Genomic DNA, 16,064 nt, shown 5'->3' on the forward strand with positions numbered 1-16,064 from the left:
CTTTCTAGATCACAATGTATTCCTCTAAAACCAGAAATAAGTAGGGAAAACTCCCAAATATAAGATGCAAGGGACACCCAGTTCTGGTTCAGACGCCCACAAAGACCCTGCAGAGCATTCAAGTGTAAAGAAAGACTGAACCCACAGTGCCCTCATGTGTGAGGGGACGTGAAGTGGAAGTATGGACATAGACTTGGAAGAGAAAAGCTCTTGGGCTTTTGAAAAAGAACCTTCACTAATGGAAAAACACATGTCCTTGTACCAAAAAAAAAATAAAAAATTTTGCCCTTTTTCATTACAGCCTACGTACTATAAACAGGTGCAAGAAACAAATGACAAACAGCTCCATTTTCAACTGCCTTTTCAAGTGCTTGTGGGCTGAAAGTTTCATGTTTGTTCTTACCACAGGAATGCAACAAAAGTAGTTACCTGGTATAGAAGCCTTTAAATAGTATTTAAAAGAAGTAGTATCTTAGTAGAGGATCAAATTTTACACTGCAGAGACAAGTCCAATGATACTCTGAACAACAACACTTTCTCAGTGCCTAGATCTCAGAGCACTTCAGTCTATCACCAAGGAATGCAAAACTAATATTTATTATATTTATATAAAGGTTGTGAGGGCAATGCACCTTAGACTAGCATTCTCAAAAGCCTGCAGATCAAGTTGGGAGCCACCTAAATTAGCCATCAGGAAGCCCTGAAAACCGGAGTGCATCTTCAGCCTCATCTCTCAGTGTGCTAGGGCTTGCTGCCCACCACCAAAAGGACCTGCATCTATTCAAGACCACAACCTGAAGCCCAAAGACTGGCTCTTTCACCTCAGTGGTTAGATCCCTTTAGTAAGATAGAGGCCAAGTTCAAGTTATTAATAAGCCCAAAGCCATTTCAACGTCTCCTCCCTAAAACACAAAAGTTGAGCTGCTTAATGATGGCAACGCTGTCAGCACTTCCAACTGCACTGGTCCCGCTTCACATGCAATCCCCAAGGTGCTCGCTGGCCCAGAAATGAGAGCAAAACCTACTGCAATTCTCCCACCTTGGGAGCCTAGGCATGTACGAGACATGACTGTGAATCACCTCGGGCAGAAAAGGTCCCGAACCTGGAGTCCTCGCTCTTTGGGCATGCTCTAACCACGAAGCTGTTACTCAGGAGTAGGAGGGGTAGCTCTGTTTTGTTTTGTGCAAAGCCCATCTGATAGGTCTTCAATAAACACGCTCCAAGAACAGCGTGTTCCCCGAGCGCCGAGAGGAGACAGAGGAAATGGTTTTATCTGTGGATGCAGAGCGAGCCTGAGCAGAGGCAAGAAATCATCGCCCACTTCCAGAACCGAAACATTTCTATGCACGGCTGAACATCTGATGAGGTTCTGCTGCCTAGGAGCTCACCGATTTCACCTGCAGGGCTAAAAGGACCTTGAGCTTTGAAGAGCTGAGTTAAGGCATAAACACAAGCTTTCTGGAACTCGGCTACAGGCTGCAGAATTGTCTTACAGTGACTTAGTAAACACCAGGACCTTTGTCTTGTTGAATAATGATCAGGACAGAGGAATCCCCTTGGTGCTGATCACAATTGCCACAACTCTTAAGATACCCCATTCCATTTTTCAGAAAAAATCATACTTTATAAAAGCATCAAGTTAGAAAAAACAAAGCACTCTGGTATAGCTCACAGCATCAGAAATAAGCCTACCCAGATGATTCCAACTTCACTTTCTGTTGTAGGGAAAAATATTCAATTGGTGTCATGCTTCCTACAGTACAAACTGTTGAAGAACCTCACCTCTTTCAGTTATTGTGAGCTAGGCATTGCAAAGAAAGCAGAGACAAAGCAATCAATGAAAATACTGAAGAGTAAGCTCTGACACAATCATCATATAAACATACTTTGTCACATACATGATCTAAGCATACACACAAATGTCTGAATTACTGCTCAAGGAAGCAATCCAATGCCCAGAGCTGCAAGAAGTACAGTATTGAAGATGACAACTCCTCAAAGATATAGCTGCGTAACTTTCTTTTTCACTTGCACACATATAATAAAAGGAGCAGAAACAATTTTAGAATTGTTTTCACCTAAGCTCCCCACTTCTTTAACTAGAAGTAATCTACATTCTGATGCATTAGAGACCAGTAGTAGAACCCAGGGGACACATGGTCTGCTGGGTCTTGACCACAGCCAAGGCTGAACTACACAGAACACCCCTCAGCTGGAGAAGTCATTGCCATCACGTCACCTGGCAGCAGGGAAGCTAAAATGCAGCACAGCAGCCAGGATATTCCACCCTGCAGGGTCCTTTTGAGCACATCTGAGCAAGACCTTTGCAACTGAGCACTCAGAGCACAAGGACTCTGTTTCTTTCTAGTGAGTGTAAACTGCCAATGACAAAAGAAACCCTCTCTTCCACTATCTTTCTTTGCCATAGTGGAAGATTAACAGTATTTAAATAGAATTTTCCAAAACTCACCCTGGACAATGCAGAAGTAGTTTTGATTTGCCTGTAATAGGAAAAAAAAAAAAAAAAAAGGTAGAATAGCAAGCAGTAACACTAACATGCATCCTATGATTTTACAGATAATATAGTTCAGCAAATAATGTTATTCTAGTAACAACTTAAACACATTCACCAGTTTTATTTAACATGAGCTATAAGAATACAAAATGTTAAATAATGCCCCACCTCCCCCAAACTATAATCTACTGTTTTGTGGCTTCCTAAATCAGAAATTTTGTTAGCCGCCACTATCTTAATTTAAATTTTTTATTGCTAAGCTCATAATTTAAGTTAGAAATCTAGATATTCACAAAAATTCTATTTCAGTCTCTTGCTAGATTGTTCAGAAAAAAAGAAAACAGACCGATAGCAATGTTTCTCCTAGTACCTACACTAATATATTCTGATTAGATTAGGAAAAGTCTACTCAGTGTCCAGCAATGTAACACTCCATCATAGATTCTCAGAAGACAGATTTCCCTCAAAAAGGGAATGGATTAGCTTTCTGACCCCAATTGTTTCAACTATTGAAATGTCACTGTAGCTGGGATGATAGATTTCTTTTTTGGTAGTGGTGTGGAATATTTTTGTTCTGCTCTGCTTTAAAGACAGGTAAAAGCATTTCTCCTGTGATGAAAAGAGGTAAATTCTTGCTGTGTGACTTCTTTAGTTTTGTTTTTTTGCATCAAAGACATTGATGCAAAGTCTTGATTAACAAAGGAGATAAAATCTGGAAAGTTTCAGTTGCAGATAAATTATTTTTAATACTGAGAAACTGCAAAATCAGGAATTAAAATACAAACAGGTATACAACTGATACAGTGGTGAGTGTTCGTAGCTGTAAAATATGAAGTGCTACAGCTATATTTCATCTACTATCACAAATTTCTTTTTCATGCATTCTCTTTTCTTTCCTCACAAAGGTATCGCTCATCATTGCTTTCATATCTAGGTAGAAAAAGTCAGCTACAATTACATCACTCTTAACAAAAACTTGCATTAAGATATCATCGCTGCCACCACCACAAAAAAAAACACAACTAAAAATAGAAAAGCAAGTGCCCCATCTCAAGAAGCTTTCAGTAGAAACTATTCTGTAACCAGAAATAGCACAAGAAAATAAGTTAACGACAGAAGTTTCATTTTTCAAGAGCTTGAGAATAATAACATCACCGAATTGAAGTCTATTGCAAACAAATGAAAAACTGGAAATAAAACAAAAGACATGAAGTCTCCCCCAAGTGTTCCTTCAAATTCATTACATCTTTCTGCAGCAAGCACATCAGCTTAAATTCATGTAGGTGATCTACAAGTTAAAACACAATCTGTGTAAGAAACAAAAAGATATGGACACCATCCAAAGCAAATGGTTTGCTCCAGTACAGATAGGAATCTAAGAAACTGCTACTGCTGTCTCCAAGCAGCGTGGCAGAGCTGAACAGCAGCAGGCTGTCAGCTCAAGGCAGCTAGCTACCTGCTAGGAAACCCTTTCTATGTGGTATTCTCATGTGAAGCACACAAGTCAACAAGAGTTTACTTAAGCTAACTTAAATGTAAGCATTGGCATGGATTTATCTATTTACTGCTATGGTAACTGGCACACCTGGGAGCTCACAATCAGCAAGCCAATTTGGTCCTGCAAACACTGCAGCTGCATTCACATGACATTACATTTAACCTCCTAAACCCTGCTAGAAGTTATGATATCAGGGTAATACAGATCCTGTGCTTCCAGGCTCATCACAGCACAAAAACTCCTTCCTACACCTCTTTGCTCATAGTGTAACATCTTGAATTAAGAGACAACCATGACCAGGTAGCTCGGCATAGTGATCACAAACTTAGTGGTCACAACAGGTCCAGGAAACTTGAAACCTGTAAGAGGAAACGCACCAGTGTTCATAATATAAGGAAGCAGTAACAGTGTTTTGAAATGGAGTCCTGCAGCAGAGTATCAAGATGCTTTTGGACAAGCCTGCCAGCACACAGCCTTAATCCTGTAAACACATGTATGCCTCACTTTACCACACATGGGCAGTCTTGTTAACTCAGGGCTGCTCCCAATAACATTCTCCTGAAAAGAAAAAAAAAAAAAAAATCACAACTGCTTAATGTCAAAAAAATGTTGTTATACACAACATTGTTAATGAAGTACCTGCTGGTTTATTTTCCATGCCTAATTCTTTGATCAGATGGTAATAATGTAACTACCCTCAGCAAACAGCTCCCATTGCAAATGTGACAGTAGGTGGCCAAAGTACTAATGCTAAGACAACAAACACTCCAGCTCAAAATGAAAATCCTCAGGAAAACAAAACAAAAAACATGAAGAGCCATGCACAACAGTCCTCTAATTAAATGAATATGTTTGTTTAATATCATAACAAGGAACATCATCTGAATAAAAAAGGAAAAATGCTTTGCCTTTTGGGACAAGAAAATTCTGACCTGATGCTGTAGCACAACAAAAATGCATATATAAATATATATATATATTTAAAGGATCCCAGTAGCTTTAAAAAGTCGTATAAATTTATCCTGGTTTTCTGAAGTTAAAATATTTAGAAGTGTTCTAGAAAAGAAGCAGTATTTGCATACTGAACATTGTGATTGACAAAAGAATTTTAGCATGTGTCAGTCTTAACTAAAATCACTGTTCAGCTCACCTCATTAATCTAAAAACTGTATTACAACTACATGGTCGAGCAAAATCCACCATCGCACTTCAGAAGGCCTTAGAAACTTCTTTGCTACTTAGGCTTTAATATCAAGCACTTCTGCACTGAGGGAAATTAATTTTGCACCAGTTGAACAGCAGGTATTCTCTTCTAACCCAAGGAAGTTTTAAGGCCTCGGATACTTATTTCACCATCTGACATCCTGTCAACAAACAAGACCTTGCAAACTGAGTTCGGAGTCTGAAATGAGGAAGACCTGGTTTTAAATTCCAGTTCAGTCCAGATGCTACTCATGCTTGAATGGGATGCTCATTCATCCAAGGCAAATGCTCTAAAAAGATATTTACTGTTTAGGAGAAAAACATGCAACTCCTACTGCTTGAGGAGATCGACTCCATGTATTCAACTGCCTTCTGAGGTCACTGATTTGAGACATGCAAAGAAGACAGCAAAGGTCACTCGAGCAGATGACCACTGTGGCACCTGCTCCACTTGGTCCAAGGCATCTCACTGCCAACTTCTGCGTGTGAAGAGGAAATAAGAGGTGAAAAGTATTATTACTGCAGAATCTCCACATGCACACCAGGCTTGATTACAGAGGACAGAGCCAAACGGGTTATAATAGCAAAGAATGACCTGGGATAAGTCTGCCACAAAGCTATATCTTTAGCACGAGGTAGTAGACTTCCACTGAAACAACTTGCTTTGATCCTCCCCTGCCTGAATAAAGGCAGACACAGAGCGCAAAGGCAGCTTCCCACTGCCAACTGAAACAGGCCATTACAAACTAGGGTTAAATGGGGCTGGCACTGAGAAGTCATCTGTCAGTGCTGCTTTGCTGGATTTGCTGCATTACCCTGGTTTATCAAGAAAAGGTAAGTACTGATGCACCTAGCGTAACCAGCTCTGAATAAAAAGAATTCCAAACAATCCCCAGACAGCACACCACTTAAGCCTCAAATCCAGATGTTACAAGGATTTGGGGATATATCTACATTTCGCCCATTAACTTCAGAATAATCTCAGATTGCCTATGGACAATTTACAAGAAGCACCCCAAAATTTTGATGAAATTGGACTGAGATGAGCAGTCTGAACAGATGTGAAAAAGTTCTAAGCATTACTTCGGGGGTATAGACACTAAACTGGACCATTCAAAGGACCATTCTGTCCAGATTTTTCCTCCATGTCATACGAAATTAGAAGTTAAAAACCAAGAATCTTTCCTTCTTGGCTGAACATACTAACTGGAAAGAAGGACTTCCTGCCTTGCTTCAAGTTATTTCTTAAGAAATAACTTATTTCTTAAAACACAAAACAACTCTACCTGGTCAGCACCCCCTGCAAAATATCTGATACGCTACCTCGAGACATGTCATCTTGAAATCATCTTTAAACAGGCAGTTTATAAGTGTATATCTAGATACATAATAACATGATAAACTCCAGAAAATGTTAAATCATGGCAACTGCTAAATATTTAGTACTGTCAAGCAGTCCTAGTCCTAGACATAAATTTGCTCTTAGTATTGATTGGAAATTCAGAAAAATAAGAAGCTTGAGAAAAGCTTTTTCCTCTCCTCAGTCTCTCTCCTACTTGGAAACCAATGCAAATCTAGATTACAACTAAAATTTAAATAAATGGAAAACCCAAACAAGCAGTTTAATCTGAGTGGAATGTACTGCTGGCAAACTGGCTTCGTTTTAAAGTTTAAAGTTTTGTTGCACCAAAACACCAGAAACAGTGGAGGCTCAGCAACAAGCTGCAATGGAAACATCTTTCAGAACAGAGGTTCCTTTTCTCCTTCAAAGGGAGAGAGAAGGAAAAAAAAAAAAAGAAAAAGCACAAAGGAAAGATTTTAGAGCTTTAAATAAGTTTTCGTTCTCAAGTTTGTTCCTCCTTTGAGCAAATATCATGTTATTTCATGTTTACTCTCTAGGAGTTAAGAAGTCTTCAACTAAAACACTTATTTCAGAAGGAAAACTTGAAAAACAATTCAACACCAAGCAAGAATATCCTAGAGAAGAAAATTGAACAAAGATGTTGTTATGCCTTAAGTCTCAAAACTTGGGCTCACAGAGCTGGGTGTTTAGGTTAAGAAAGGAATTGGCAGGAGTGAACTGCAAGTGAGAAAATCTTATTGCTGACTTCAGAAAGAATAGAAAAGTGAGAAAAAAAGTTATAACTTCTAATTTATTTTCATTTAAAAACCAACATGTTTTCAGAAGCACTGTGCGTTCTTTTAGCACAATGCCTGGATTGAAAGCAAGTGCTTGTAGATGCACAGAAGGAAGACTTATATCAGATTACATGACATAATTAGCAGTATGCATTGTAGCACTGCCTCTATTTTTAACATAATACCAGCCCAATGCATTTTCGGGTGATATGCAGGCACTGGTACACAACGCTGGATACTTTTGACTCAAAGGGACTTGAAAGAAGAAGGTTGGTTTCTACACAAAGCTAGAATAATGAAAATGGTTAATTGCATACTAGGTTTAAAAAGAACTAACCCAGTTCACCTTCCCAAGCCAACTTCTGGCAATGATATAATCCAAGCTTTCCAGAAGAATACACAAAGAAAAAAAATAAAGTCAAAGTTATTGGAAACTTCAAGAAAGTGGTAAACAACAGAAAAACCACCACTTAACGTTTTGGATTTAATTCATGGATGTAGGTCCAAGTGAAGATTTCCATGTTTGACTTGATTTCTGGAGAGAGCTCTGAGCCTTGTCCTTTTTTTTTTTTTTTTTCATCCTTAAACTGTAAACAACTTACTGGAATACGTGTGACAGCAAATCATATTTTTGGAAATTTCAACACTCAGTATCCACAGGAAAATATACTCAAGCCTTCAAAACTATTTTCTGTCCCACAATGGTATATTCAGTACTTTTCCACATGTTTATTTGAAAAGGAGAAACACGGACCTGAAGAAGTCAGGAGTAAGAAGACAAAGCAGCAAGAATTTCTTCAAAGTCTCCTTGGTGGTAGTAACAGTGAGACAACAATTTTCTTTTAAATAATCTATTTTGGTCAAACTAGATGAAAATTTATTATTTTATATAACCTAGGAGCCCATACTTTTTTCTTTTCTTTTTCTTTTTTTTTTTTTAACTTAATGCTTCTATAGTATGCTAACTTCCAAATCTTTCCAAATTGTTAGCGCTTTTCACTTTGATTGAACATCTTGAAGATATTAAAAATTTCTCCATATATGAATAAAAAAGCATCCAAATGCAAGCCAATGTCTCAAAATTCAGACAGTTATTTATATATTAAATAGGGAAACTAAATTATAAGTATTTTAAAGAGAGGGTAGAAATAAACTGGCTTTTTGGCAATTTAAAGCTGAGCAGAGCTTTTAGCAAAATCCGTGCAGAGAGGCAAAGGATCGCTGCTACCCATGCTACATTACCTTCAGGATGTGAAAAATAATTTAAGACAGAAGCCTAAACTGACATTTAAATACACGAGTATGGAAAGAATCATCTCCAGTTCGGAGGTTAAAGGGACAGCCAACCTCTGCAATAGCCTCTAGTGAGAAAAGCAGAAGCAAAAATAAGTCTAAAACAGTTAGTGTCCCACCTGCTAGATCAGAAGAACAAATGCTCTTACTTACAAAATGCATTCAAGCTCAAGTATTTCTGGCTCTGCAGATCTCTACATATACCTCTTAGGAAAAAAAATAAATTAGGAAACAAAACTTTTTGTTTCCTTTTTATGGAAGCAACTGTAGGGAGTACATTTGTTGCTTTCCTTAGCAGTAAATAGAGATGAGGAAATGTCTGTGTTTAATTTCTTCACTTTAAAGCATTTCAATTCAGTCACAAAATAAAAAAAAATCACCAAGCCAGTGTCAAGCGCCTGCTTCACCTCACACCTCTTTTCAAAACAACTCTAGTTCTGGTGCCCTGAAAACCAGAATCACATAAACCCTTACAGCTGCAGACCAACTTATCCCAAACAATTGTAAGAAAAAGCTGAGTAAGCGAAGCCCATTACCAGGCAAGAAGAATGGAATACAGTTAGCATGGAAAAGGATGGAAAGGCTCCAAACACGGGAACAGCATTCGAAGTGACCCAGATACCTCACTTTACATCACTTTGTGAACCTCCACTGTTTTCAAGCCACTCTTTATTCCGGCCAAAGACCTTCTCAGGGTGAGGCAATTTTGCAGTTGACAAACTCAACAACAGAAAATTTCCTGAAGTCTCACTCAACACAAAGACCGAAGCCTTCAGAAAGCAGGCAAGTAGGCTGAAGGAAGGAGGGATGAGAAAAGGCCAGCTAAGGACTATTAACAATTGAAGTTTAAATATAAAATATAAATGTATATTTATGTATATCCACACCCCAGCTCGGAACATTCCCTGACATTTCAAGATTAGGTCTCCTCCCTTAACTTCTCCACACAGCCTCGCTAGGCATACGTGATACAGGCCCAGCAGCAGCACAGCGTGTTTACAATAAATAGGGCAGAGATACTGCTTGTTCTTTTGGTAGGCTAGCAGAAGCTGTAAATAAGCCTTATCATTTAAATGCATCATATATTAATACTTCAGTAAGAGCAAGAGTATCTGGACGGCAAAAAAAAGCCAAGAGACAAAATGTTTTCTAAATTAGCAGTCTGGCAGAGTAACTCGTGGCTTTTGAAGGGAGCACCCTACAATAGATAATTAAACCCATTCCACCTCATGGCTGGAAGAAACAGAACATACTTTTACACTGAAGTGAATTCACACACAAAAAAAGAAAGATATGTTTTCAGTTACTTTACATAAGAGTACTACGGGAAACAAAAAACAATATGGGCATTTGCATTATGCAAGGAAACGAGTCAGCTTCCAGATGGGGCCGATCCACCACCACCAGTGAGGAAACTAAATTCATGGGCTTGAACAACCCATAATTTTTCGGTGAGGTACCTTTCTGCAGTGACAGACCAGCAGCAGGCATCACGGGGAAACACCACTATCATGCAGTTGGACACAGTCAAATAACTTAGGCAGAAACCCCATCACCTGGTGGATGTGCCTAGCACTTTTCAGCTCCAGATTTTCACATTGACTAAGGAGTTATTGCAGGAAGGCTGTGAAGATTGGCAAGGAAGTTCTAAAGTCATTTATCAAAGACTACATCAAAAGCAGATGAAAGATCTGGGAAGTTACCCAAAGTCTCCTGAATTGCACCCTAATATGAGAGCCATCGGGATAAGCCATTTGAGAACAAGGAGCATATTTGAGTTTCCCTCTCATTACTCTAACAATTAAGCGCCACAGAGATCAACCATGAACGTTCATTCTCTAGAGCGGCAGACCTAAAAACAAAAACCAAACCACTGACAACGTACTTGCAGTCCTCCCAAGTCAACCATTGCTTTTCAGCAAGAGGCAGAGGCTCCCCACGTTCTGGTGCCACCCATCTGGTAAGCATGGTCCTGGAGATCAAAGGGAAAGCGCTCAGAGGCCCCCCCAGCATTCACAATCACAAAACACAGAGGCTGGAAGTAAAAGCCAGCCAGTTGGCAATGCTCGCCCTTTCCCAGGGAGATAACAAACATATCACTCCTGACTGATGCTTAAGAGCAGTTTAGACAAAGAGTTCTAGTGATGAACATGACTCATTCTTCCTCAACAGGCTATGCCATTGCTTTACTTCCCCAATCCTTGATTTTTTCCTCCAAATGTCCAACTCAAGTTTTGCTAAACTTCAGATCAACTGCTCATTCATTCCAGCCCATGTTTTATTCTTCACAGGAGTCTTTTCATCCTTTCCATCCCCCATTGATCTGGGAACATATTATGTTAGCCTTCCTGTTAGCTGACCATACCACCAACTTCTTCAACCTTTCTTCACAAAAACAAATAATAAAAGTCAGATCGCAAAGACACGTTGCAGGTTGCCATCCAACATCACTGCAACTTTAAATTCTGTCCTTCTTCTCCAGTATTTTGACCCTCCCTGCCAGCTTGTACTCTCCAGTTCATCACATGCACATCTTCATTGATCAAGGTGGCGCTGGCCAGAACCTGCACAACCCGCACCGAGCACTGGCTGTCCTGACCTCACTCACCTTCTGAGGCAAGTTTTCCAGCTAACTTTACTCACTGCATGGTACTTTCTTGCTCGTAATTACCTAGCTTGTTAATGAGAATACTGTGTGAATGTCAAGGACTTCAATCTATCAGTCTCTCTGCACTGTAAGACCTGTTACTCCATCACAGAAGTGGAAGAAATACTGGACTTAAAATCATTTATCCTTGGTAAGTCTGTTTCAGCTGCTGCTCAACCTTTTTTCTAGGCACTCAAAATGTGTTTTTATCACCATTCCAGTATTTTTTTTTCTTTCAGCTTAAGTAAAACCCACCAGTTCCTTCTTCTTCCCACCCCACTTGTGTCATACTGAAGAGGTATGCACTATTATTATTTTTCAGCCTACTACATCTCTCCACTAGCACATCTGAGATTACTTCAGCTAGGTTTTTTAAGCACCTTGGAATGAATTTCATCATGCCCTACCAGATTGAAAAATCTGTTGCTTATCTAAGTAATCTGCAGTTTCCCCCCGCCTAATCCAGGCCAAGCACTATTTACCATTTTGTCATGACTTAACTACACTTGCTGGATTAACTATTTCAGAGAATGTTTCAATCATCTCAGCACCATCTCTTAATCCGTTAATCTTTGGATCTTTTCTTCCTTACTTATTTCCAATATGCACCTTATTATGTACAAGCAGAACTGCGACAACCAAACACATCCTACTGCCCTTCACATGCATCTTCAGCAACCTACATTTCCTGTTTTCTGTATTCTGCAAGTTTCACATCAATGAAGAGGTCAACAGAGAGCAAAGTTCTTTCATTGCTACTTTTTCCCTTCAAGAGAAGTGTTTAATACTATCAAGTTGCTTCTGAAGTATTCCGAGACCAGTTTCTTTCTTCCTTAGATATACCTCCAGTTACACTTCACGTGCCAAATTCTGAGTATTTTAACACCTGTGGGTTTTATCCTGCTGTTTTGTCATCTTCCATGCTCTGTGGGCTAATACCTTGTGGTCATTCATGCAGAACCTCGTTTCCATCTATGAATTCTCAGTCCACTCCCCTGTTAATCTAAAAAACTACTTTCATGAATTTACATACCTCAGCAGAGTAGTATGTTCTGCACAGTCATTCCCAGAAGACACTGGATGGTTTTAAGAGAATTTAACTAGCAAAACTCATACATTGGATGACTCTTCTCCAGCTCCTGACATACACCTTATACAAATTCCAGTTACGTACATCTAATTAACGTGACAGAGGCTGAGCAGAACAGTTTTAACAATCACGCATTAAGACCTTCCATTGCTGGCCAGTCCCCACCTATTTGTGTTGGCACGCAGACACCTAGGAGACCGGGTGGAAGGACCCACTGTTCTGCAAGGTCATGAGCATTATGACATAAATACGTGCACAATAATGTATTTACAGGAAGTCATCAAAAAGCTCTAATATAGTTGGGGTTTTATCTGATAACTGATTTTTTTTTTTGAGATATTTGAAAATGTGAAAACATACAAAGTTGATCTTGTCACTGTTAAAACACTGCAAATGAAATAGCTTTGAAATGTTTAAAGTTTGGTGATAAAGCTGATGATAAAGTGACTTTATCAGCTTGATATCATTAACAAAAGCAAGGAAGTCTAAATTAGAAAAAAGGGGGTCAGTGTGCTGATATTTTCTTTGTAATAATTCTTGCAAAAATAACTTGTCTAATCAGAATGAGAAATCAAATATATTCTCATAGGCTAAAAACCCGTTATTCTATATATGTAGATAGTTAGCACCTACACTAAAAAACTCGTGGTCCTGCACACAAGTCAGAGAAATAGGAATTGATTTTAAGTAACAGTTTTTACACGTTTTTATACAGATAATACTATTTATTATTCAGAAACAAAAAAAGAAAGTCGCACACTTAGGATTCCACTATATTTCCGAGCAATTTTTCTCCAGGAAAAAATAGAAGTCCATAACAAAGACAGACTCTGAGGATGCCAAGCTAGGATCCTAAAAAGGAGCCATGCTGACATAAACTGCTGCCAAGCCTGCAGCTTATGCTAGCCACGTAATATATTCTACCAGCCTGCTCCAGACAGAAATCCACAAGAACACTAGCTGTATAGCTGCTTGCACCTAAATAGTCGTTGGTTACCCCACCAGGCAAGAAGGCACCAGCTGCTGAAAGAAATAGCTACCAGGCAACATGGAAAATCCAGGTCTTTGGTTTTCTCACTGACCTATCCTGAATGCAGAGCAGAACGATGAAGACAGCACATTTTCCAAATCATTTCATGCAAAAAATTCAGCCTATGTTGACTACTAGCCTGAGACTGACCATCCTACATGAGGAAGGACAGCAGCACCGCCCGTTCCCAAAAGAAAAACCTTTGGGTTCAGAGCTGCCGCCCCCTGCCCTGGGCTCTATGCCCTTAGCTTGGTAGGGAATAAGTTTTAGACAGCATAATGATATGTATCAATGTAGGCTTAAAGCCTTATCCCAGCACAGGGAGATAGCATTATACAAGTGAATCCTGTAACAAGGATACTATCCTCAGCAGGATTTTGCATTTATAACGTTCCTAAGCTATTTAACTTTAGAAACACTGCTAAAAGTTCTATGGGGTAACTACATTTAATAGTTTGCTTTATCTGCCATCTTCACTGCAGAGATTTGAATAAGATTCCTCTTGGCCATCAACCAAAAACCATTTCATGCCTGACAATAGTCCGCAGCATCCAAAGTAGAATACTTGGATGGGATTATTTCTTCCACAAATGCTTATCCAAAGATTACAACAAACACTTTTATTTCCGAGTACGAGAGCCAAGACTTGCCACTCTATAATCATAAAACATTTCTCTTTTAGATCTATTCCTAAGAAGAAAATGAACTTAAGCAGAAAAGCTACAACAGCAGCTTTCAAAGATTTTTTTCAAGTCACGTTGGATTTGATTTTATTTCCTTAACTCGTTGTAAACCCTTTGCTGCAGCTTGTGTAAATGCAATGGTTTTCATATCCATGTACCTCTTTCACAACCATGGGTTTTGAACTTGGGCATGCTGCGTGGAGAAGCAGCTGCCCGTTTTCTGTTGGAACTATCAGAAAAGCTAGTAATAAAGTTCCTAAACAAGACTAATAGCTTAACGTGCCAGTAATTTCATGTATGCAAAACTAAAAGAGACTTGGGAGATCAGGTGCCTGACCCCCTCCAAGATTCAGGTCAGAGACTACCACATATTTAGCCTTTGAATGGGCTCTGACAAGTGGTGCCTGCTAAAAGTCAGTCTTTCTCTGGCAGTCTGCTCCAGTGACTGACCACTCTCACTGTAACGGGCCACCTTTCTTCTCAGCTGTATCTTTTAACTGGCAAGGTACTGAGGCAAAGGTGCCAGATTAAGTTTTCAACTTCACACTCAAGGTTTTATTGGTTTTGTTGTTGTTTGTTTAAGAGAAACAGTATGATCCTCAAACCTTTCACATATATACAACATGTATATGCTTACAGCTTTTACTGGTAAAATCTGCCTCAAGAAACATGCCCCATACAGCTCACACTGTATAAATTAAATTATAGCATATTTATTCATCACATTGCATGCTACTGACAAGTCCTACAAAATAAGCCTCTGTCAGCTTCAATAATCCAAACCAAGAATTTCTTTGAACCAGTTCAAAGTAGAACAGAGCTACAAGTTCCTTCAAAGCCTATATATATACACACACACACACAGGGATGTTTTTCTTCCTTTGATTCCCCCATATGAAGACTGTTAACGTTCAGGGGGAAAAAGCACAATAGTGGGAATCGGGGAGGTAACGCTGAGTACAGCTCTATGCGTGTGCTTGTGAGTAAAAGAAATCCCTTTATTTCCTTTTCCTACCCTGCAGAAAGCAGTATTTTTAGCAGCGCCCTTTGATGCGAGCGGCACTTCGGGACCTTCGCAAAAACTGCAGGTGAGGGAGCAAATCGCGACGCCAGCGCCTATAATTAGACTGTGAACCGGGGGAAGAGTACAAAGTAACATTTATTTTTGTTAGCATAGCAGGTCTGTAAAGCTAATCCTGCGCGGGCTGGATTCTCGCCTGCTCCTGAGAGCTGGGAAAGAAAAGAGAAGTTGGGAGATGTTACGTACCGCTGGATGCGCAGACCCAAACCTTTATTGCTTTTGCACCGGGGGTACCCCAGCCCTGTTAGCACAGGCACCCGAGCTGTCAGAGGATCAGGATACCCCGAGCTGGAAGGGACCCCCAGGGCTCACCGAGCCCACCTCCAGCCCCCGCAGCCTCGCAGCCGGCCCCTCTCCCCTCACCCCCGCGGGCTCACCTGCACGCCGCTCAGGATGGCCTCGCTCTTCTCCCTCACGTCGCGGAAGGGGCAGCGCTTGGCCAGCAGCAGCAGCCGGGCCAGCACCCGGGGAGCGGCGGCCGCCCCTCCGCGCCGGAGCACGGCTTGCCCGAGGTGCTCCAAGGCGGCGGCGCGGGCGGCGGCGTCGCGGCTGCAGAGCCCGTCCCAGCGCACGTCGCCCTCCCGCTCCTCCATCGAGCTCCCCCCCCGCCGCCGCCTCAGCAGCCCCGCGCCGGCCGCCCCATGGCGGAGCCGCGGCAGCCGAGCCGCCCCCGAGGAGAGGGAGAAGGAGCCCGCGGGGCGCTGCCCGCAGCGCATCGGCGGGGGAGCGGCGCCGCCAACGGCCGCCCAACGGCCGCTCAACGGCAGCCGGCGGCGGGGGGCTTCGCCTCCAGCCGGCCACCACCCCGCGGCGCCGGCGGCTCCGCCCCGCCCCCCGGGCGCGGAGGGGAGGGGACGCCCCGCCCCCAAGGGGTGATGGGCGCG

At 41.0% G+C, this 16,064-nt stretch overlaps 1 protein-coding gene across 3 annotated transcripts in view; it reads right to left on the reverse strand.

The window, feature by feature from the left end:
• SESN1 (sestrin 1) overlaps positions 1-15,981 on the reverse strand; it is a 70,657-nt gene extending 54,676 nt beyond the window's left edge. The window contains exon 1 of one of the 3 annotated variants that reach the window (XM_082756950.1): positions 15,558-15,981. In XM_082756950.1, the coding sequence (XP_082613076.1) occupies positions 15,558-15,896 (339 nt within the window). In that variant the 5' untranslated portion in view covers positions 15,897-15,981. The remainder of the gene's footprint in view (positions 1-15,557) is intronic. The other 2 variants (XM_082756949.1, XM_082756951.1) reach the window with 2 other exon arrangements.
• Between the last annotated feature and the right edge of the window lie 83 nt (positions 15,982-16,064).

This window comes from Aythya marila (assembly GCF_965140915.1).
Source record: "Aythya marila genome assembly, chromosome: 3".
NCBI classification, from domain to species: domain Eukaryota; kingdom Metazoa; phylum Chordata; class Aves; order Anseriformes; family Anatidae; genus Aythya; species Aythya marila.